The sequence below is a fragment of the Haemaphysalis longicornis genome, unplaced genomic scaffold, assembly GCF_048455015.1.
Source record: "Haemaphysalis longicornis isolate Haplotype H1 unplaced genomic scaffold, Haemaphysalis longicornis Haplotype H1 scaffold_7, whole genome shotgun sequence".
Classification (NCBI taxonomy): Eukaryota; Metazoa; Arthropoda; class Arachnida; order Ixodida; family Ixodidae; genus Haemaphysalis; species Haemaphysalis longicornis.
In genome coordinates this window covers 147891380-147913397 of record NW_027526422.1, presented here as the reverse complement: position 1 = coordinate 147913397, position 22018 = coordinate 147891380, and the positions used below count along the sequence as shown (strand labels likewise).

The following is a 22018-nucleotide window of genomic DNA, read 5'->3' as shown; positions in this document are numbered from 1 at the left end:
AAGGCACAGCGGCAACTTCCGGTGCCATTCTTAAGTTGTCACCGAGTATAGTAAAAAATTAGTACACGTGCTCCTCCCCTGCACCCTTGAAAATGCCTTGGCAGGGCCTTGAGAAAGTCTTGAATATCCTTGAATTCTTGTCCCTGAATCCTGTACGAACCTTGACCGGCCTTCCTGTTCACAGCAGAAAGGATGCTAGATCGAAGGCAGTTCCGCATGAAGCTGTCTTTCCTGTCTCCTCTGATAAATGCCTCGGCATGCGATGCTCATCTCGAGTGAAGCAACTCGACGGTGCGGGTATTTCCTGCGTGAGCTGCTCTGCAGGAAGATTGCAAGAGGCTTGGCAAGAATTGCTGACAGCACGCTTCAAGCGGGGAATTCGCCCCGTATGAGCTGCACCTGAGTTTGCTGAAGCAACGCTGGTTGGGCGTGACTGCTTGTTAATTAAAAAGGTCCTGCGTGTTCCCCGCCTGTCAATCTCTCGCATCAGCAGTCTTGCGTGAGGTTGTGCAGCCCCACATAGTTAGGTTGATATGATCCTGAAACTGTCACAGGCATATGGCACAAGAGCAGTGCAGCCTGGTTTCCTGCTGTTCTTTTTGTAACTGAGTTAATTTAACAAAATGGGGTATGAAAATCTAACGAATACAGTAGTAGTAGTTGCGTTATATTTTAGTAAACTGCTGACGAGGAAAAGAGTTATCATGATATCCCTTTGTGTTAAGCACTGTTCTAGCAAATAGTGGGCGAAGTAGTTTCAGCTCCCTTTCTGTAACTTTGTTATCAGGAGGTTTTAGTGTCATTACAACGCGGGAAACATGCAATATGTAGATTCCATTACAAACATATTTGCTAGTTCCTGTGTATTTTTGAAGTCTTTTTAAAATAGGCTAGTAGGTTCGACTTTAAAGGGACGCACTAACGGCAAGTGGCTGTTTCATCCTGGCGCACATTTTGTGCTGTTTGTTTAATGACAAAGTTGGCCCTAATGAAGTGGGAATTTCTTGCTTTCACTTTTTTTTTTCTTTTTTTTCTTTCAGAGTAACGTGTTTAAGGGGCCATGAAATTCATGCTTAGTTCATTTGAAAGATTGTCTTGTTATAATAACACTGACATCACTTTTAATGCTATCTTTACTCAAATAAGCTATATAATTAGGAAAGAAGAGAATGGCATGCGACTACTGTTCTCGGGAGCAAGTTAAGAACGACTATAGCTCATGTACGCTATCATAGTCCGCCTAAGTGACTTACCCGGAAGTCAACGGGCGCGCGCGTTTTGAAAGGCGATTGCTATGAATGCTGGACATCATCTGCCTTTTCCCATGTAGTTTGTCGTCGCTGCAGTCGTTTATAAGCATATTGCACCCCGCGGAGCAACATTTGGCTGCGGTGATGAGGCACAGCGGCAATTTCCATTGCCGTTCTTAAGTTGTTTCCGGGTGTAGCTCATTTCCCACACTAGAACCTATGATGTATTACGGGCAGCCGTGCAATTGGCTGAGGCCGGCACAGGCCAACGAAAGTTAGGTGGGGCTTATAAGCTTGCAAAATGAGCTATTTACGCTTAAATTTAATGCATATTCTTTTTATATTAGTGGGAATAGTGGGTGCACAATGGAAGTTACAAATACACACATAAACATAGAAGCAGCAGTGCATATTTCACGCACCGTGCTTGTTACAGTTGCACAGCAGTCTGCCACCTAGGGGTTGTCTCACACGACACTGGCCAGTTGCATAAGCGACATTGTCTTACATGACCAGGTTTGCCAAGCATACCCAATGTTTCAAGAAACGATTATTATCAACCGTAACAAAAATAAGCGAGGTGCAAAACCAGTAAAAAACAAAACGAGTGTGGACAGCGGGCCTGAGAGGTATTGTGGCGCCATCTAGAGGATGGACAGTAAATGAAGTAACAAAAGAAGTTTCGTTGTCTGCTGAAGCCCTAGTCAACATACTTAACATTCATTTCAAATACCTGGCCTGGATACGCCATCGCTCACATCACGAAACACGATTTCGAGGGAGAACTGAAATTTTGGCCTAAATTGTGCAATTTCTCACTGAATAAAGCATCGTCTGCTGCTGAAAATATGCTGGGGGCACTATAAAACACCTTAACCCTCACATAAAACAGGCTTGTATTTTGTTTTCGTGGCCCTTTTGAAGGCCAAGGCAGTAGTGCTCCCTATCAGTTGTTTGAACATTTTCACGCACATTGTTTGCAAATTTAATTGCGCATGTTTTAAAGTTTTGATTGTGCCCCCCTCCCCCTCCTCCCATCCTTTTCTTATCAGCAATGTCGCACAACGTAGGAGGAGAAATGACCAAGCTTAACAATCCTCGATTTGTACGTGTGAATAATTTTTCGATTTGTGAGAGATCTGTTCCCGAGTTGTGAAGACTTATAACCACCATGCATTATAGCTTCATTGATACCAGAACAAGAGTAATAATCTTGCATTAATTTTTCCTATTGTTTCCTGCTGGTCAAAAACTTTTTATCAGGTAAACCAACAATACCGGCAAACTTTTCAGTTAATTTGACACTGAAGAAAAAGAATGATTGCCTCATTAGTTTAAGGGGCCGTGAAAACAAAATACAACCCTTTTAAATTTGAAAGAACAAGCCTTTGGTAACTCACTAAGATCCATTCCAGCCATGAAAGATGCATTCTTGTACCAAAAATGAACAGAAAGAAATATTTAAAAATTTTCGTATTTTGTGCTACATGACATGAGTTGTGATGCAATAGACGGAAACACTGAAAACGTGGTTATTAGTTTTACCAATACCAATGGTTACCAGTTTTACCATGGTTACCAGTTTTCCATGGTTACCAATAGATGGAAGCACTAAAAACATGGTTATTAACTGCACACTAGCATTCAAGTGATACGATCAAATGTAACTAGAGGCCCACTACAATCACCCAGTTATGTTTCTTGGCAGTGGATTTGGTAGGCGACCACTAATTGCGCAAGCGAAATTCTGTGACAATGTCGAGAACTCGCTGGAAAGTCCTGGGGAATTGCCACTGCTTTATCTGTCTTCCTGAATATCGAGATTATTTGTTTGAAGCTTGTGGGAATGTTGGTACCATTGTTGTCAGTGTAAAGTAGTCTCTTTCGCAAACCAAACTGGTATTTAACTCCGTGGCCTGTTTTAGTTAGGGGGACGTCCTATGCTGAAGGGTTATCTTTTGATCCAGTGGACCAATTTTGATTTAATTTTCAGGGATGATTCACATCATTGCCATTCGAATGCGTACAAAATGTTGTTGTTGTAGTGTAGTTGTGGATGAAGCTGTACGCAGAACAATATGCAAATGAGAGTGACAGCTTAGGAAAACTGTTTAAAAAATACAAAATGTGTACCTAATTTATTTTTGTGTGCAGCCTCAGGACAGCCTATAAAACATGATAAGTGCAACTAATGACAAGTTTGCACCTTTTCTTGTGGATATATAATCCCTTGAAAATTCGCTTAGTTTTCTCAGTCTATTCTTAATTTGCCAAATAAATCAGTTTTTGCTTACCCCTAGGAAGGCAGAGATTGAAACGATAAGTCCTTATTTTGTTCTTTACAAAACTTGAGTGCAGAAAGCACTGTAAAAACAAGTTTTGGCCTTGCTATATAAAAACAACTGTTCTTCTAGAGGTTTCAAGCTGGCCAAAACATGCGAACTGTGAAGAAGCGATTCAGAGACTTGAAAGCGTGTCGTTTAATTCGTGAGGTGTTAATGATTGATTAACTGAAGGCCCCTGCGCCGTATCCTGCATCTTCTTTCGCACCTCTATGCGGCTCACTGGCGATTGCTTCCTGCCCAAGCCTGGTTTTTTCTGCTCGCATGTACCGTGTTTTCCGGTCTAGTCGCACTTTTGCACAAAACAGCACTTTTTCCGAAAAAAAAAAAAGCATAAACAAGTCGCACCGGTGTGTAAGACCCACTGGTGTACAAAACGCACTTGTTAATCAGGTAAACTCAGTTCGTTAGAAAGCTCAGCGAAAGTACATGGTTGCGGCGGCTGCCGCCTCTGAACGCATCCCCCGGTCAGCAGTGCTAGACATGTGCATATACCGTCCAAAGTCTAGACAACAAACTTCTCAAAAATGGCTTATTGATACACACAGATGGCGTTTAGGCAAAACCATCGAAGCCTACTTCCTCCGACTCGCCATCAAATAATTCATTCGTTCAGACCATACAGCTGTGTCTCTTAACGTGCGCTGACATCATGCAGCACACAGGCACCTTTTCGAGCATGGATCACATGCAGCTGCCACGTACCAAATTTATTTCATTCATAAGTCGCACCGGTGGATAAGCCGCACCAACGAAAATTTCAGAAAAAAAACTGTGACTTATACACCGGAAAATACGATAGGTCAAGTGCTCTTGAGAGATCCGTGCTGTAGGTGCCTGTGGTACAGGCTTCCTTGTCTGGAGCCCATCTTCCGAGACCAGCATCTCGAGCACTCTTTCAATGTGCCTGGGACTGTCACTGCTCAAGGTGGCTGCTATCTCCACAGTTGTAAAGGAAGCAAACTGATCTTCCTTTCGTTGAAAGAGCGTTGAACGACTCAGTTTGTGTTCTCCAGCCAACGTTTTCACTCTGCAGCACTCTCAACAGAGGGCTTAAGGGTGTTGGAAGCACGAGAAACAAACTGTCTGTTCTGACAAAGGCACTACAGAAGCCGTCCGTTTTTTCGGACTTTGAAAGTTCGGACTTGCTGGTCATTTTGGACTTTCCCGAGGAACCGCCCGTTCTTCCATAGGAGTCGCACTGCTCTTTTATTCGGACTATTTTTCGTTCCCCTCCAGGTCCGAGAAATCAGTTGGCTACAGTACCAGCTCCCTGTGGAGCCTTTTCCTCGCTCTGGGGATGTGCCTTCAAAGCCATGTGTGTGGTTTTCAGCAGCATGCACAGGCCACCTTTGCAGCAGAAAGATTAGTTTTCTTCTTTTCCGCACTGCAGACAATTACAAGGCTTCGCAGAAATGTTTAGTATCAGATGAGGAACCCCGACACAGCAGGAATCTGAAAATGCGTTCTCATGTGGGGAATTGCTTTTTGCCCCGCATCCCCTTCTGAGTAAGGCTAGAGCCCTAACACTATTCAAAAACTAGGTCAACTTCCCTTTTGGCAAGCTAACATCTACGATTTGCAGTGTACCAGTGTACAATTTACAAGTTGCCAGTCTGGGTAACGTTTCATCAACACTGATGGAGATAAGGATCTGCAAAAATGTACTGAATTTTGCTGCAAAACGAGACTTCTGTGGTGGCACAAGCCCTTCTCAACTGATAGAAAGAGTTCTAAATTCACTCTTTCAACTGCCATGCACCAACTATCCCGACGATAGATACATTTTACTGCAGTAGCCCTTCTCAAGTAGTGTTGGGTTGGTGCGCAACCAGGGGTGTGTTCTCTTTTTATGTTTCCTGCAACCCTTAGCGCGCTCTATGCAGCGCATCTTTGCATGCAGCAGCCATCTTTAACCACCCTTTGCTACCTGTCATCATCTTGGTTGTTTTTCTTTTTGTTCCGTTCCCCGCCATTTTGTCAGAACGGAAAGTACCGTATTTACTCGCGTAATGATTGCACTTTTTTTTTTTTTAAATTGATGCAAATTTAGGGGTGCGTTCAATTTACGCGGGGTAAATTTTTCGCCAAAAAACATTTGAGCACAGAAAAGGCAAGCAAGTTGCGGGTAAAATTTTTACGATACGTCTCATGACCATATTAAAAATATGAAATTAAAAGCCACAAAAACTCCGCACACCACCACCAGCCTCTTTGCAAAAGGACGCAAAATGCAGTGTTTGCTGTGAGGTGACTACAAGCCGACCAATAAGTGGCTGCCACTGTCACAGTGCGGGAAATCAAAACAGACGTGGTGCGGACGCAGCAAGCTCAGCACGTTTTTTTCTTTGTCTTGTGGGTACATTATGTGCATTTAGTGAGTTACTTCCTCATCAGTTACTTCCTTGTACTTGCCGATATATCGGCAAGTCTGTGGCAATAACGTAGCCATGTCCACGTGTGGGAGGAAAAGCAAGCACAAAAAGAACAGAACTCCTGCTGGCGCAGTTTCAGGCAGCGGGCGTGTGAGCACTGCAAAGGCGGGAAATTTGAATTGCATTGGACAAACCTCCGGTCCATTCATCAAGAGAGGAGTGAGACAGGGCGGCGAAGAGCGTGATGGGTGGTAGGAGGGAGCGGGTAACGCAACCCATTGCGGCGAATCATTGCTCTGCACTTCCAACAGCTTTCGCATTGAGTGGAACGGTTTTAATTTTTTCTCTTTATGTTTCTGTTGTTTTGTTTCTTTGAAGAACCAAGATCGAGTGTTGCAACCTCCCCAACTAATGTTTTTTCGAATCATACGCTTTTGAATTGTTTTATAGTTGTGCTCACATGAGTCTACATGTTTGTGCAGTATGTGAGCCCACAGCTGGGGTTGATGTGTGCTTTGATTGAAGTCTGACACCGTTCGCTGTGAGCTTCAAGCTTGCACTGAAACTATGCAGCCGAGTACGTGCAAGGTCATGCACAGGCACTTTCCCACCATTTTTTATTGCTGTACAGAGGAAGCTCACCGACAAAAACAAAATGGGAAATGAAGTGTTGTTTTATTGCTATATGTGTTCGGGGGGTTCATTTTCCAGTGACATGCTTTCCTTATATTGTCGTTTGCGATACAGATATTATGTGCGTGTGTATTACCACTAAAAAAATGATCACCTTGTTGAAGCAAAAAAAAAAATGAGGGAAAAATGGGGACAGAAATATCAAAGGAATTTCGTTAAAGGAGTAGTGACGCGAAATTTTTGTGTTGCATTTTTTTCGCGGCTATAGCTGCCTACGATTTCACTAATCGTAGAATGGCACATTAGATTGTTGAACGCAGCATTAATAATGACTTACAGCTCCATATGTTTGTGTCAATTTTGGTGAAGCGAAACAGCGAGGCAGCCGCCATGATAGGAACGCTCATTTGACGTGCCTGTTCTTGTTGCACCACAGCCGATGCCGTTAGGAGCGTGTGTGCGCACCAGGCCGCCTTGATCGGCCGTAGTTGCACAGGACGTTAGTCCCAAAAACTGTGACGTGACGCACATGGCGGAAAAGTGCGTGCCAACAGCGCCGCGGCGGCCATAATACGTCAAGGGAGCCCTGACGTTGGTTGTTTGGGTCGAAGCGCAGGTGACGTCATGAGCTTGCTCAATAGCACGGATGAGCTTTCTTGTGCGCGCAAGGATTAGAATATTGATTTAAAATATCTTCTGCACAACGGTTACGGTTTGAACTTCCGAGGGGGTGTTTTTATGTACAAAGGAAGCTTTTTGCGTAGTTATCAGAGCTTTGAAATTTCGTGTCAGTACTCCTTTAACACGGCCCCACAAGAATTTTAGAACAGGCCCCCAGGGGGGTTGCGGACCTGCACCGGCAGCGCAAACCACGTTTGTTTGCATCATTCGTGTACCTGTTAGTTTTTGGCGTGGACAGGAATGGCAAGCAATTTCAGGGTGGTTGAGCACAGTGAATCCCCTGGTGACCGTGTGCGCGTGGTGCAGGGGTGCTGGACGATGTGATCAAGCACTACGACCTGAAGAACTCGGAGGGTGGGCTGCTGCAGACGGTGTTTGTGGTGACCTACATGGTGGCGGCGCCCGTTTTCGGCTTCCTGGGCGACCGGTACAGCCGCAAGATCATCATGGCCGCCGGCATCGTCTTCTGGAGCGCCACCACCCTGCTTGGGTCCATCCCGCCGAAGGTACGCTGCGGGCGGGCCGTCGTGTCTCCCAAGTTGCTGGCATTCCGCTACAGCATCAGCGGCTTGCACAATCTTCATAACTTGACAGAGCGGCAATCCTAGATTTTTCCAACTGGAATGCTTGCGATGGGGCTAGAGCTTGCTTTTTTCCTCTTTTGGGATTTTCCTCTTCCAGTTATGGGCCGTTTAAAAAAGGTCTTTGGGACAAATTACGGTGTTGTTTCATTTGAAAGAACTAGGTAACTCGCTCAACTGAATTCCAGCCCCCCGGACAATGTTTTTTTAATTGAGAAGAGGACAAGAAATATTGGAACAAAATCAAAGCCCCCCCTTTTTTTAAGATAAGGATGGTTGAAATGCGAAGCTGTCACTCGTACAACCTAAAGCGAGGCTGCTTTGAGCGTGTTGGAAATTGGTGCAGTTGAATAGGTGTCGGTTTCATAACACGAGGGGCCCAGGTTCGATTCTCACCACGAGAAAGGTTTTATTTTCTTGAGGCGCTTGATGTGCTTTTGTGGGAACCCATTCCGTACGTTGGCTTTCGTGCACTGCCTTTTACTCGGACGATCGATGCCATGAGCGAGGCTAGAAAACTTCGGTTTAAAAATTTCAAATCTGGCACTGCACAAGGTCAGCAAAGCAGCAAATACTGAAGTCAGAGTAATGTGTGTTAGTTGCGCATAAACATTCATGTGACCTGTTTAAGCGGAACTAGAGACAGGACTGCAATAGCACAGACATGCTTCTTGGCACCGGCTTTCTTTGGCAATGGCTAGACGCACGAAAAATTTCTCCGTGATGTTACGAGGGCCCAGCGATAAAGTGGTTGGCAAGTTGCCACTGCATCATTTGTTTTCTTTAATATGGTGCCTAGTTGTAAGTGGGCTTTGAAACTGGCATCATTGCTATTGGGACAGACACGTCTTTATAGGGAAACAAGCTTGCATTTTGTCTTGGCCCCTTCCGTCATTTTGCAAACCTTGTGCCTGCAGATTTGTGAAAAGTTGCTCAAAACTATGCATTCTTTTATCCCTTGAGTGTTTAGAAGGAAAAGAACAAAAGAATGGCAGCATCTCCACTCCGTGGATGATGGCGAGGGTGCGGAGTACGGGTACTCTAAATGACATCCAAGTTGCGCCCCGAGTGACATCCGATTTGCGCCCTGACTGTCATTCGATTTGAGCCGCTAGTTGCACCTCGATTATTCCCGAAATGAAACCGCAACTCACGGCTCAAATAGGATTTCGCTTGATGGTGGCGTGCGCACGGATGGACGCGGACGGTCATTGGGAGGTCCTGTCAAGGTACTCCGCACCGTTACAGACGGGGGAGTAAGTCGTTTGACTCTCGGGTGCTAACTCACGGTCGTAGCCCAATGGGTTAAACGACGCACACTAGCTCTGTCTGGTCTACCAGACACAGGCTCCAATCCTGCCGGTGCCTGTGTGATTTTTTGCGATTGTAAATGCTATGTGCACGGACGCGGACGGACATTGTGCGGTCCTAAGGTACTCCGTACCTAAAAGCTGTTGGGACGGTTATTAAGGTTCCCGTAGATGGTTTTGCGTAATTATGGCGAAGCATGCTCCTCCACCTCACTTTCTTGTTTGCATGTGTGTAAGGGGGTGAGAACCAGTGGGGCCAAGCCACAGGTGAAGGGGAGGATTGTTGTTATTAGCTAAATAAAATGATTGCGCTAAAAAGGGACACGGACGGAGTGAGGACAGACACATACGGCGCATGTGTGTCGCCGTGTGTGTCTGTCCTCACTCCGTCCGTGTGTCGCCGTGTGTGTCTGTCCTCACTCCGTCCGTGTCCCTTTTTAGCGCAATCATTTTATTTAACATTGGAGTACCAACGTTGCCCAGGACGCTATCCTTGTTATTAGCCCTGACGACGTGTGGTGTGGCCACCCTGCAGGACTTCTGGCTGTTTGCCGTCCTGCGGGGCCTGGTGGGCATCGGGGAAGCGAGCTACTCCACGGTGGCCCCCACGGTCATCGGGGACCTCTTTGCGGGCCCCCGACGGAGCTCCATGCTGGCCTTCTTCTACTTCGCCATCCCCGTCGGAAGGTGGGTCTCTGCAGGGCCACCACTCGGGGCCCACCCCTGCAGCTTTGGCAACGGAGCGCCGGCTCATTTTTTCACACAGTAGTTTGTGTGCAGAAAGACTCACAAGTGTCAGGTCTTTGTCAGGTTCTTAGACAAAGCAAAGTAATCGAGAGAAACACCCTGGATAAGGCACTGCGTTTGTGTACCGGTCAACCCACGACAGACACACGGAACAAGGACACCCATAACGAAAAGAGGATAGGGTAACGATCCGATGAAGACTACAACAAAAGTTTAAACTACATGAAAGAACACAGTGCACGGCTTACAGTTTCACGAGTCCCGTCACATTTTCGGTCCGGTTAAGGCGTGGTGGCGTAGGTATGGGCCAGTCGTGGCATGGCTTCATTGGTGGGGGCCCGATAACTCATGGAGGTCCACTGTGGTGTACTGTGTTCTGGGCTCTCGCAGTCGCAGCAAACATGGCCCTCAGGGACTTGCGGTGATTCCTCCTGATGCTTGAGTTGATCACCTGCTGATGGTAGGTGCAGATGTTACCCGTCGATGACTGCTGCTACATGCTCGGCTCGGCTTGGCTACATGCTCCAAGCACTCAACGGCTATGTGTCCCCGCAGCATTCCACACTCGTCTTCTTCCTCTTCCCTGTGATCGCATCCCTCTGTCGTTGCTGGCATGTGGTCATTGGACGCTTGGCTTGTGAGTGTGGGATAGCTCCCACCGCAAGACTATGGTGATGATGGTGCCCTCGGGGTGTTTGGAGCATACCCCGTGGAGTGTGTCTTCGTTATCGTTTTTACTTAAAAGACCCAAATCAAGGCTTCTTGGGTAAGACTTGGCAATTTTGTTTCCTTGTGTTTTTCTATTTATGTCTTGTCTTTTGTTGTAATCTTTACCGGGTTGTCAAGCTACCCTCTTTTTATTGTAGGTGTCTGTTCCGTGGGTCTGTCATGGGTTGACTGGTATGTAAACACAGTGTCTTATCCAGGGTGTTTCTCTCAATTACTTTGCTTTGTCTAAGAACCTTACGTTTGATCTGAAGCATGCCTTAACGGTAGCTAAGTTTCGCACAGAAGTTTATGATTTGCAAGGCCAGAAGCGCACATCAGTACGTCCTTGCTGATAGTTTTTCTCAAATTTGAGAACTGCATGGCCAGGAAGCGTGGAAATGGGAAAGCTCAATGTGGGGTTACTATGTTGGGTCGATTCTCTTTGAGCCCCGCACTGACTGTGGCACTTTCATTACAAACGTGGATTAACAAAAACACCTGTGCGTCGTGATTTTGGCGCACGGTAAAGATTCCTGGGTGTTGAAAATTAGTCTGGAGCCACCATCCACCATCCACCATGGTGCACCCCATCGCCCACGTGCAGCGTCAGTGGGCTGTGCAGAGAATGGCTTTGCATTTGATACTGTCACGAAGCCAGAGACGACGCAGTTGTCTTCAAGGAAAACAGGTTTATTGGAGCGAACTTGCACTCCCCTAACAACTCAAAGAATACACAGGCGGCGAAGCAGCAGTCAACAAAGTGACGTGCGAAGGCGAGCGTCGACGATTCGAATGCCGCGGCGTCTGCTCTGCAGGCTTTTATCTTTCGGTGCGAGTGTTTCTGGAACCGTCGATTTACATCCAGAACATTGTATATCAGAGAAGATTAGTCTGGGCTAGTGACGTTAGGGCGGAACAGTCTGCTTATCTGAATGAGGTAGCTCGTGCGTCATAAAAATAAAGAATGGAAGACGCGCTTCGTTGGGGACACAGATAACAGACCAGGGCGTGGCCGGGCAGTAAAAACAAACAATAAATAAACAAACCCGTACATGGTTGCGGCAATACTCCGAGCAGTCATCTGTGGGAGGGTCTCTTCTTAGTGGTAGCAGCTCTAAATTGGGTTCCAGTGCACAGCGACGTCACTGCTGTCATCAGGTGCCTTGCCTACTGAAAAAGTGGACCAAAATGCAGTTGCAGCAAGCACAATTGCGGAAAGAGTGCAAGTTGGAAGCTCATGTGGTTTTCTAGTGTGGCTGGGCCGTTGCACCGATAGTGCTTTGGTGGCCATGCATCTTGGGGAGTCACCCCGCATCAGTTACGGTGTACATTTCACCTACTACCATATCACTCCCATTGTCCTCACTGTTTTTGTTCACGCGTGTGCAGTTTGCTTTCGTAAAGCACGTATTTATTCCTTCAAACGAAATTTTGCCATTTGTGGCCAGTGCCATTTGTTTCGGAATTCAGTATTGCCTGGACTTTGAGATACAAGGGTGTCCTTGTAACTTATCCTCAAATAATCCTCAAATATTGGCCTTAAAATTTGTACTCTGGAATTAAAATTTTGTATTCGAATTTACAATTTTGCGCCAAAAATTATATCATTAGATTGAAATGTTGTCTATCACTCTGTTATACTGAAACCCACAAAGAAAGGAGGACGTTTTTTTTGCGGGGTAGGGACACGGTTAAAGGTACTGAGTACGGAATGGTACAGACAAAAACAAGTTCGATCAGTGTTGATGTGTGTTTGGCACTGTGGGCCGTCGACCGTGTAGTGGAGCCAGCCAGCACCGAGCGACTTTTTTCCCACACTGCCTGGGTTCCTTCGACTCTACACGTGTCATTACTGGCCCTGAGACAGGGCACGTTGCGTTGCCTCTCTTCTGCCTGATCGTCCACCACTGCCGTACTTGCGTTTCTTCCTGTTTCTTTTGCTGCCTCCGTTCCTAATCACCATGTGAAAAAGGCACTGGCTTGCCAAGTAGCGTAAATTTCGCTGTGCCCCTGATTGAGACAAGCATGAGTGTTCTCAGGGGCTTTGTATAGTTACTCTAAAACAGGGCCTGCAAACATGCTTATTGGAATCTACCAGATTTAGGGGAAATCCCTAGGTGGAGTAAGTTTTTGTGAAAAAAAGTTTAACATCCATCTCAATGCAGTCGTGTGGCTACACCGGAAAGCTAACAGCTTTCTCAAAAACTTCACAGCTGAAGAAAAATTTGTCCTGGTCCAGGATTCGAACTCGGGACCACCGCCTAGGGCGGTCGCTCTACCAACTTAGCTAACCAGGACACACTGGAACCATGTGCTTTTTTTTTTGTGATATAATCTTTGCACAACGTTGCTTGAGTGGTGGTGGGTGAACGGAGGAGCTGGCCGGAGTGTGTGTGCATGCTCAGTGGACCCCCTTCTTCACGCTCCCCCCTCCCCCCTTGTGTGCAGTGGCATGGGCTACATCGTGGGTGCGTCGGTGGCACAGATGCTGGGAGCCTGGTACTGGGCGCTCAGGGTAAGCACGTCATGCCGCTGATTGGAATTGGCCGGGTGGCCGTTCCGAGTGGTTTGCAGCGGTATTATGCACCGTTGGCTGGCAGTGTGATGTTCTCTGACGTGATAGTGGTAAAATGTATTTATTGAAAAAAAAAAAAGGGAAAAGAGGGAATGCTGAGCCCAAGGATGCGGGTTTGAATCCCTGCTGCGGCGGCCCCTTTTCTGATGGAGGTGAAAAGCGAAAACGCCTGTGTGTCCGAGATTTTGGCGCACGTCAAAGATCCACAGGTGGTCAAAATTAATCCAGAGCCCTCCACTATGGCGCGCCTCATCACCTACGCTGCGTCGGCTCGTTAAACCTCATAATCAATCAGAAAAGAGGGATGGGAACATGCGACCTGTCATCTGTAGTCGTGGAAGTTTTCGTCGCTAGGTTTGAGACCCCATGTTCTCACGCGGGATTGGCCAAGAAGCTGAGTGAACTCTTTTGGGAAGTGGCCGGTCCTTGCAGGGATTGGCTGGCAAGCGAGGGGTGTTTAATTTGCATGCTTTATTTACCCGACCTTCTGCTGTTCAAGTGTAATTTTTTGCACAAGGCACATGTTGCACTGCTTTTCTTCCCTCTAATCGAACAAACACAGTAACTAAAATGTCCTAAAACAAAGAGGACTGACCTAACGAATTACAGGAATGGTTTAAATGATGGATGAAAAAACAAAACAACAACAACAAAAAAAACTGTTGCACATTCATCATAGAAATGCAAGAGTTCAGTTGGCAAGTCACAGTGACAGTCATGGGGCTTTCCACTAATGTGAGTGGCAGATTGAGGGAGTGTGTGCTCAAAAGTTGTAGAAGGCAGTGGGGTCATCCTCTTCCGCATCATTTCTCCTAACTGATGAACAGAAGGATCACTGTTTTGTCAGCATTGTCCATAAGACGGCTCTGTCATTGTGGCCATGACATCAGTAGGCAATGGACCAATGGCTCATGGGCTCAATGGCCGCTGTCTTCAACAATGCGGCATGCGCCAGAGTGTCGTTGCAAAGGTTTTATCACTTGCGAAACTCTGAAATCTGCAGCATCTCTGTAAGGCCAAAACCTCAATTTATGAACACATCTGTGTCCATGCTGAGGCGTTTTCAAAGTGTTTGCAGTGAAGCGGTGAAGGATGAGCTTGTTTTTTAATTTATTGTTTTCAGTTTTATCTACAATTTGAGCACGTTGCTGTTTGGACCTGTAGCCGTATGGCTTGTGTGATTTCTAAAGTTGAAGGAGGCTGTAAAGGCAGCAAGGTACTGATCTGCATGGGATCGGGGACATTGATCCTGTAACTTCAATTAGGGATAAAAGGCTGTCTTTTTCGAAACAACTAGGCAAGCACTTGCAAACTGCTCTGCTGAAACATTAATATTGCCAGGTGTCATTAAATTGATTATTTGTCTTTTTTTTTTATACTTTCGACAGCACGTCCACAGCTTGGATTGCAAAGCTCTGGCAACTTCACATTATTCGTTTTAAAACTACACTTGCTAGTTATGTTATGTATGGTGTGAAACGAAAGTTGGCACTTCCGAAATGTTGCCTTAGGGGTCATTAAACATGGTATAATGTGTTTGCAAATATGTGTACCAAAACACGAGTCCGCACAGTTTTTTTTTATAAAAAAAACCACATCATTGCTGTAGAAGCCCTCAAAAATTTCTATCTTTCATTGTGCTCTGAAAATGTGTTTGTAACATCACAGTTTAGCCCATTATATGGAATTTAAAAAAAACTTACATGATCCGAAAATATCGTATCGGTTGTCATCACACAATCAAGGATACGCTGTAGTGATTTGCTTGCCTGGGAGATGGCAGATTGGCTGAACAGTGTTTTAGTCAAAGGGCAGTGTTTCCACATAAAACTGCTTCCATATAAAACAATCCTAAAGGATGTTTTATATGGAAGCAGTGTATAATAATGGGGGAAATACCAGAACCGTAATGACGAGAGACTTTTGCAATCCCAGTTTCAAGCAGCGTATGCTTGTTCTCAATCGAGTTACGTTGAAGATGCAAAGCAGTGGGCGCCACTTGTACGAAAACTGAAACAAGGGGAAAATACAGCACTGCCATGGCACGGGCGGAGGCTTAAGGAGCACGTAACCATGAAGTTTGGATTTTAATGGTGCAAGGCCAAGGAAAGTCATTTCAGGAGAGTGAAATGAAGGTAAAAATAATTTGGTGCAGCACCGTAGGTTGCTTCCCATTCAGCATTAGCTTAAGCATGGCACAGGAGGAATTTTGTGTGTAGCATTTGCTTGAGCCAGGATGCTTTGTAGTGGGTGGCCTGCAGGATGTTTTGACCTATGTAACAACAAAAAAACACCGTGCAGAATGCTCGCTTTTGTGCTTGATAGTGAAGCGCTTGGTTGTTTCTATGGGCGACTTGGGGTGTCTTCTCGCTCGATTGCATGGCCAATACTGAACATGCAGTGACCGCCTATTGTCGACCATGACATCCGAGGGAAGGAGGTGGAAAGGTGATGTGTGGCTGCCGTTTCCCCCTCCTCATTTCCTCCTCCCCCCAATGCCCCTGACGACAGGTGACCCCCGTGCTGGGTGCGGTGGCGGTGCTGCTGGTGCTCTTCGTGCTGCGGGAGCCCCTGCGGGGTGCCAGCGATGGGGCCACTGCCATGGGCCCCTCCTCGATCAAGGAGGACCTGCGGGCACTCGTCACCAAGTGAGGGAGAGGGGAAATGGAGGAGTTCAGGAGGAGGGCTCTCTCTGCCTCCTAGTTTTGGTGCTGTGCTTTCTTGCCACCTTGCACGTGTCACGGCTTCACCGGTAGGGAAAGCAAGCTTGTACGGAGCCCTCGATTTTCGGTGTCCGACTCGCCACGGATAGTCCATGAGTAGTCTGGGGATGACAGCCCTGGCCATAGAAATGTATGTGTACGAGAAACGGATAGTGGGTTGTGTCTCGGACAGTCTGCGAGTGGGGGGGAGGGAGCCCGGGACTGAAAATCAAAGAGGCTGAAATTTAACTTTCAGGAGACTGATTTTCTGGGAGTGATAATTAAATTACTTTGTGTATGAAATTAGTACCTTGCCAGATTGAAGTTTGCAATGCGTAGCTCGTGTTCTGAAGTTGTTTGGCAGACTGTGCCCAATGTTTTAACCGGAAAAGTGCATTTGCTGTTGCCACCTCCCTCACATCATGCCCTCTGCTGATTTCGCTGACGAAGGCTACATCTGCGCAAATCTACAGGCTGAAATTTAGTGAACTGCTGGCATGTTTAACCTGTGCAGCCTATGAGCGAGCAAACAAAAAGGTCGGTACTAACCACGAGACTTGTGAGAATCCCAATTTGGAACACTGAGGTAGCCTGAAACACATATCAAATCAATGTGACGTCATTGGGGCGGTTAGTGTTCCGGCTGCTAGCGACTCACGGTGTTTCCTTTTCCACCGCACATTACTGATGAACCGAAATGCCAGACTTCAGTTAAATGGCCAAGTGTTGAATTAAGTCTGTTAAACTGCACAATGTAGCCTCAGATAAGTAATTTTTATAGCTGACTTCAATTCATATTGTGGTACGAAGCGAGTGCTCAATTTTCAGAAAATATTTACGCTACATACTCAGTCGAATAAACAGAATACGGTTTGTACACCCGCCCAATTTTTTTACCAATGGCACGGGAGCGTCGACCATTCGGTCGATCAGCGCTGTATGATGGAGTGATACGGCAAACTCGGCGAGGGTAGCCGCATGCGTACTAAGCAAAGGCCACTGCAGCCGTTGTCTGCTAGGCTGTTCCAAGAGCAGACGGCCGCCCTTGATTTTTGTTAATTTTCTTCAAGACGGCACGTGGCACCAACTGAAAACAGAGTAATCAGCGTTGCTGAACGAACTTTCCGCTGAATGAGCCTTGCGTTCGGCAACGCTGACTACTCTGTATCCCGTTGGCGCCACGTGCCTGGTCTTGAAGAAAGTTTCGAGTATGGCAGGCAGTGTGATAAGCGAACAAAAAAAATTGGGGCGGCTGTCTGCTCTTGGAACAGCAGAGCAGCTGACGGCAGCAGTGGCCTTTGCTTAGTGCGCATGTGGCTACTCTCGTGAGTTTGCCGTATCACTCCATTGCGTGGCGCTGATCGACCGAACGGTCGACGCTCCCATGATATCGGTGAAAAATTGGGCGGGTGTACCTGTGCGATACATAGCTACGCTTCTGCTGCCGGCATCAGATGCCCTGTTTTCAGATAAAAACCCGCACTTCTTCCGGAGGGGAAATGGAATTGTCCAGTAAAAGCACCTCCCGTCCGGAATGGGAGCATTTAGTCTGCTAGGACTAGCTCCACTCATCCGAAGCAGTTTGGGGACACTTTGGTTTGATAAGGATGGGCGCTGCGTGTTGGAAACACTTGAGGGGTTGAAAATTGATCTTGATTGATAGTTCCAATGCCAGGTTTCGTCATCTTCGAGACATACCCAATACAACACGAGGGAGGTTAGCGCTTCAAAAAACAAGGCACGACAGAAAAATGAACAGGACGGCCGCTACTCCAACTGAATTTATTACCGAGCCACATCTTAGCATATACCTATAGCACAAAAAACCCGAGCATTTGCAGCATGAAATGTTTAATGCATAACTCCCAAACAACAAAAAATATATATATTACTCCAGCTTGTAGCTTAGGTGATACTAGATAAGAATTCTAACTCGGCGGAAAAGAGAGCCACTGAAGCGTCAGTGACACAGTCATTGCCATATTTTTTGATATAAAAAGCTTCCAGTATTTTATGTGTGTTAGCATCATGGCTTCTGCCCAATCTTAATTTCACTTAGGCGTGGTACACAATTGTTACAGTTCCCGCAGTGTGCAGGCAAGTGTGCAGTCCCCCCATTTCTTACTGCCAATTCATGTTCCCGTGCTCGATCATTAATACGCAGCCCCGTCTGGCCGATATAGATAGGCCTTCCCGCACGAAAGTGGAATCTCATACACCACTCCGGTGCAGCATTTCACAAAGGGCCTGCCGTGCTTCTTATCGCATGCTCGCTTCTGCGTGGCAGAGATGCAAGGGCACAGGGCTGAGAGCTTCCTAGGTGCAGAAAAGAGCTAAGACATGTTAATTAAGCCGTTTGGTGGTTAGTCCAGGAAGTGACCGTTCAGAATCAGATTTCTGACGGAAATCTGTATTGCGGCAGTGTGAAAATAGGGCATGGGTGTCATTCTTGTTTGTACTGAGGCGTGTGTGCACTCGTAGTCCAAATTATCAGCATTGCAGAGGGGAGGTAGCTTTGTTAAAACAGTTGAGACATTCCGCTGCTGCTGCCATTTACAAGCCACGAAGGTCAGCCTTTGGCTGCAGCAGCTGCGTTTCCTTGTGGGCAGAGGATAGAATTGCAACTGTGCCTGAAATTTTGGAACGATTTGACGATTCTTCACGTGAAAATGGGGGAAGGGGGGGGCGGGGATAGTGATGATAATCTGATAATCTGAAGTGGGGATAATCTGAAGATGGTGATGATAATGTGAAAGGATGATAACCTGAATTTGAAGTCTTTCAATCTGGTTGCCCCTTTGCCGGACCACCCTCCCCCCCGATTTTCTAGTTTTATGACATGTGGTCGACCATACTGTGCGCAGTCTGCCAACAGAATGGTAAGCTAGATAAGGAAGTATGCTCTGATTTTGTTTTGTGGGGAACAGCGCCTGAAAGAGAAGATGCAGAGAGGAAGGGGACATTCCCTAACACGCCTTTTTCCCCCTTCTTCCCCTCTGCAGCCGGTCGTACATTTGGTCGACGCTGGGCTTCACGTGCGTGACCTTTGCGGCCGGTGCGCTGTCCTGGTGGGCCCCCAGCTACATGGTGCACGCCCTGACGGTCTACGGGGGGGACGCCTCCGAGGGCCGGTGAGGCTCGTCTGATCACATCTCGAGTGACGGCTGGCACGACTAGAGGTCGCTCAGAAGAGTCGCTCACTTAGCAAACCACTAAATTTAATTTCGCCAAGGTTCGGTCAGTCAGGTTTTCCGAAACCTGTTGTTGGCTCGGATTTTGTGAATGCACAGTTGCAAGAAATTTCACAGAAGTGGCAGTGGTAAGGTACTGATTTGCTGCCCATTGCGGTGGTCATTTAGAGCTATGCCTGGTTAGTCCTGTCGGGTGCAAAGCAGGAGGGACTCACTGTAAGGACAACGGTGCACTTGGTGATGGGCTTTGCTTTTTCTTTTGCTGCCACACTGGTGGTGTCCTCAACGAGGGGAGGGCAATTCACTGGTATGTGTCTGTGTTAGGATAGCTTGCTGTACATAGGTTAAGGATACTCGTGTGGTTTGAACTAACCCTGGTGCCCTTCATCACAGCCTTCCTTCAGGAGGACCCACCTGATTGCATTCCTACACAAAATTGCTAATTCATGATTTGCGGGTGCAAAGAGGCCCGTGGATCATGTTTTATTTGAAAAAATTAGGTGTTTAGCAGTGCCCCCAGCACTTGTCCAGCAGCAAGTGATGCTTTATTCGCTGAGAAACGAATCAATTTAGGTGAACATTTTCATTCTCCCACCAAATCGTGCGTTTCGTGACTTCTGCAGCGCCGTAACAGGGACAGTTCCTTGAGCGAATGGTACTGTGCTGTTTAGTCGGCGGTGGACTGCAGAGCCTCATTTTAATGTCAGTCCTCCTACATGGCACCACTGTTCTACACCGTACTGCTCTCCGCCTTTGCTTTGTTTCTGACCGTACTTGTACCTGGTTTGTTTTTGTTACGCTGGGTGGTAACAATTTCGTGAAACTCTGGGTATGCTCTGCGAACAGGGCCACGTTAGACAATGTCACTCGCGCCAATCGGCCAGTGTCGTGTGAGATAACCCCATAGTGCGGGACTGCTGTCCAGCTATAACAAGCATAGTGCGCCCAGTAACAACAGCAGCATGCACTGGTGGCTCTATGATTATGTGTATTTTCGCAACTTCCTGTGTTTACACCGCCATTCTTACTGCTATAAAACGAATATGCGTTGCATTTAAGCAGAAATAGCTTGTTCTGCAAGCTTAAAAGCCCTGCCTAAATTGCACTTGCTTTTGCCGGCCTCAGCCGATTGCATGGCTGTGCATATTACATCATATCTTCTAGTGCGGGAAATGAGCTAGTGGGTCACATCCCTTTTTCCTAATTATATATAGGTTATTTGAGCAAAGTTTGTGTTAAAAATGGTGGCAGTATGGTTCTAATGCGGTGATCTTTCAAATGAACCAAACATCTGTATTGTCTGCATGGCCCCTAAAAAACCACCCTGGTCCAATACGAAAATCTTTACAGGTCCATGAAAATGTTCCTAACTGCGTGGTTTGCTTATTTAATGCCCCTGTCACACAGCAGATCTAATTACATTTAGAGCAAATGTCATTTATTTCGCGCTACGCGAGAACACCAAATGACATTTGAGGCAAATGACATTTAGCGGCTAACTGAGGTCCTGGACCTCAGTTAGCGGCTGAATGAGCAGCGTCGACAGCAGTGGCGCGTCACTAGACCAGAAAATTCAGTAATAAACCAAAGAATACTGTTTCTAAAAACTGTCAGTAAACCTATATTTTCCTCTTCGTGTTATCGTTCAAATAAAGAAAGACAAACAAGTACTAACAAAAAAGACAGTCTCATCAAAAACATTCTGTGAAAACATTCTAGATGCGCTTGAAGTATAATTTTGGGGTTTTGCGAGCTCGCTAATAGTCACCGCTATCACAATCAAATGACATTTGTTTCACCGTGTAGACCTGCATGGCCAAACTGAATGTCATTAACAGCTGATGTCATTTTTTTTTTTTAATATTAGATTCGCCGTGTGACAGGGGTATAAGAAATATATCACTTCTGTACTGAAATAAAGCACTTGCTAGGCAGCGAGTGCCATCTGGTGCAAGCTGGCTAAACCAAAATGTATTTCTTGCTCATTTTGTTATTTGAGTTTAGCGTTCATACAGTATATTATTTCTAAGATCAGGAAAGTAGACTTTCAGGAGCATTTCATGGATCTATGAAAGCTACCCTGTTGGTGCACGATGGCTTTTAATTAAGCCCATAATCCCCATAGGAATGTGATCAAGCGAGTCCCCCCTTTTAAAGTGCAAATTGTAATGTCCTACGAGTAGGCTTCAATCCGTGTACGCTTTGTTTGACTCGGTGAAAGAGGCCGGCGGTGTGGTGTGCAGTGCTGCTCCAATTCCCATTCCTTGACTGGGCAGACGACCTGATACAGTCTTGCCGTGGTAGAGAGGACTTGTTGCTGCCCTGACCCCTGCTCGACCTGATGTTCCCTGACTCCGTGGGGGTATGCAGGGTGAACCGCATCTTTGGCATCATCACCACCGTGGCGGGCATAGTCGGGGTGGCCACGGGCAGCGGGCTGTCGGCGCACTTCCGGCCCTGGTCGGTGCGTGCGGACGCGCTCATCTGCAGCGCGGGCCTGCTGCTCAGCGTGCCCCTGCTCTTCCTCGGGGCCAGCCTGGCACACGTGGCGCCCATCGCGGCCTGGGTGAGTGCCCCAGGGGCGCAGAAATGGTGCTCGTTTGGCCGTTAAAGGGACCATGAAGACAAAATGCAACTTTTATTCAGCTTGAAAGAACTGGTCTTTGGCAACACACTGAACTCTACTCCAGCCACGAAAGATGGTTTTTCAACAGAAAAATTAACTGGAGAAATATTGAAGAACTTTCAAATTTCCCACTACAGTGACATGATATGGGCAGGAGTGAAGTAGCATGGACCGACACTGAAAACATGGTTATCAGTCTGGTTATCAGTCTGTCATGGTTATCAGTCTGGTTATCAGACATGGTTATCAGTCTGTCGGCTGCACTGTTCGCATTCCAGAGACGCGATTGAACGGAAC

General features: G+C 46.7%; 1 protein-coding gene across 3 annotated transcripts in view; it reads left to right on the top strand.

Moving 5' to 3' along the window:
* Positions 1 to 22018, top strand: part of Spin (lysolipid transporter protein spinster) — a 67252-nt gene that overhangs the window by 3455 nt on the left and 41779 nt on the right. For all 3 annotated transcript variants that reach the window (XM_077679179.1, XM_077679180.1, XM_077679178.1), the window contains exons 2-7: positions 7588 to 7787; positions 9708 to 9859; positions 13076 to 13142; positions 15714 to 15850; positions 18907 to 19035; positions 21466 to 21661. In XM_077679179.1, the coding sequence (XP_077535305.1) occupies positions 7588 to 7787; positions 9708 to 9859; positions 13076 to 13142; positions 15714 to 15850; positions 18907 to 19035; positions 21466 to 21661 (881 nt within the window). The remainder of the gene's footprint in view (positions 1 to 7587; positions 7788 to 9707; positions 9860 to 13075; positions 13143 to 15713; positions 15851 to 18906; positions 19036 to 21465; positions 21662 to 22018) is intronic.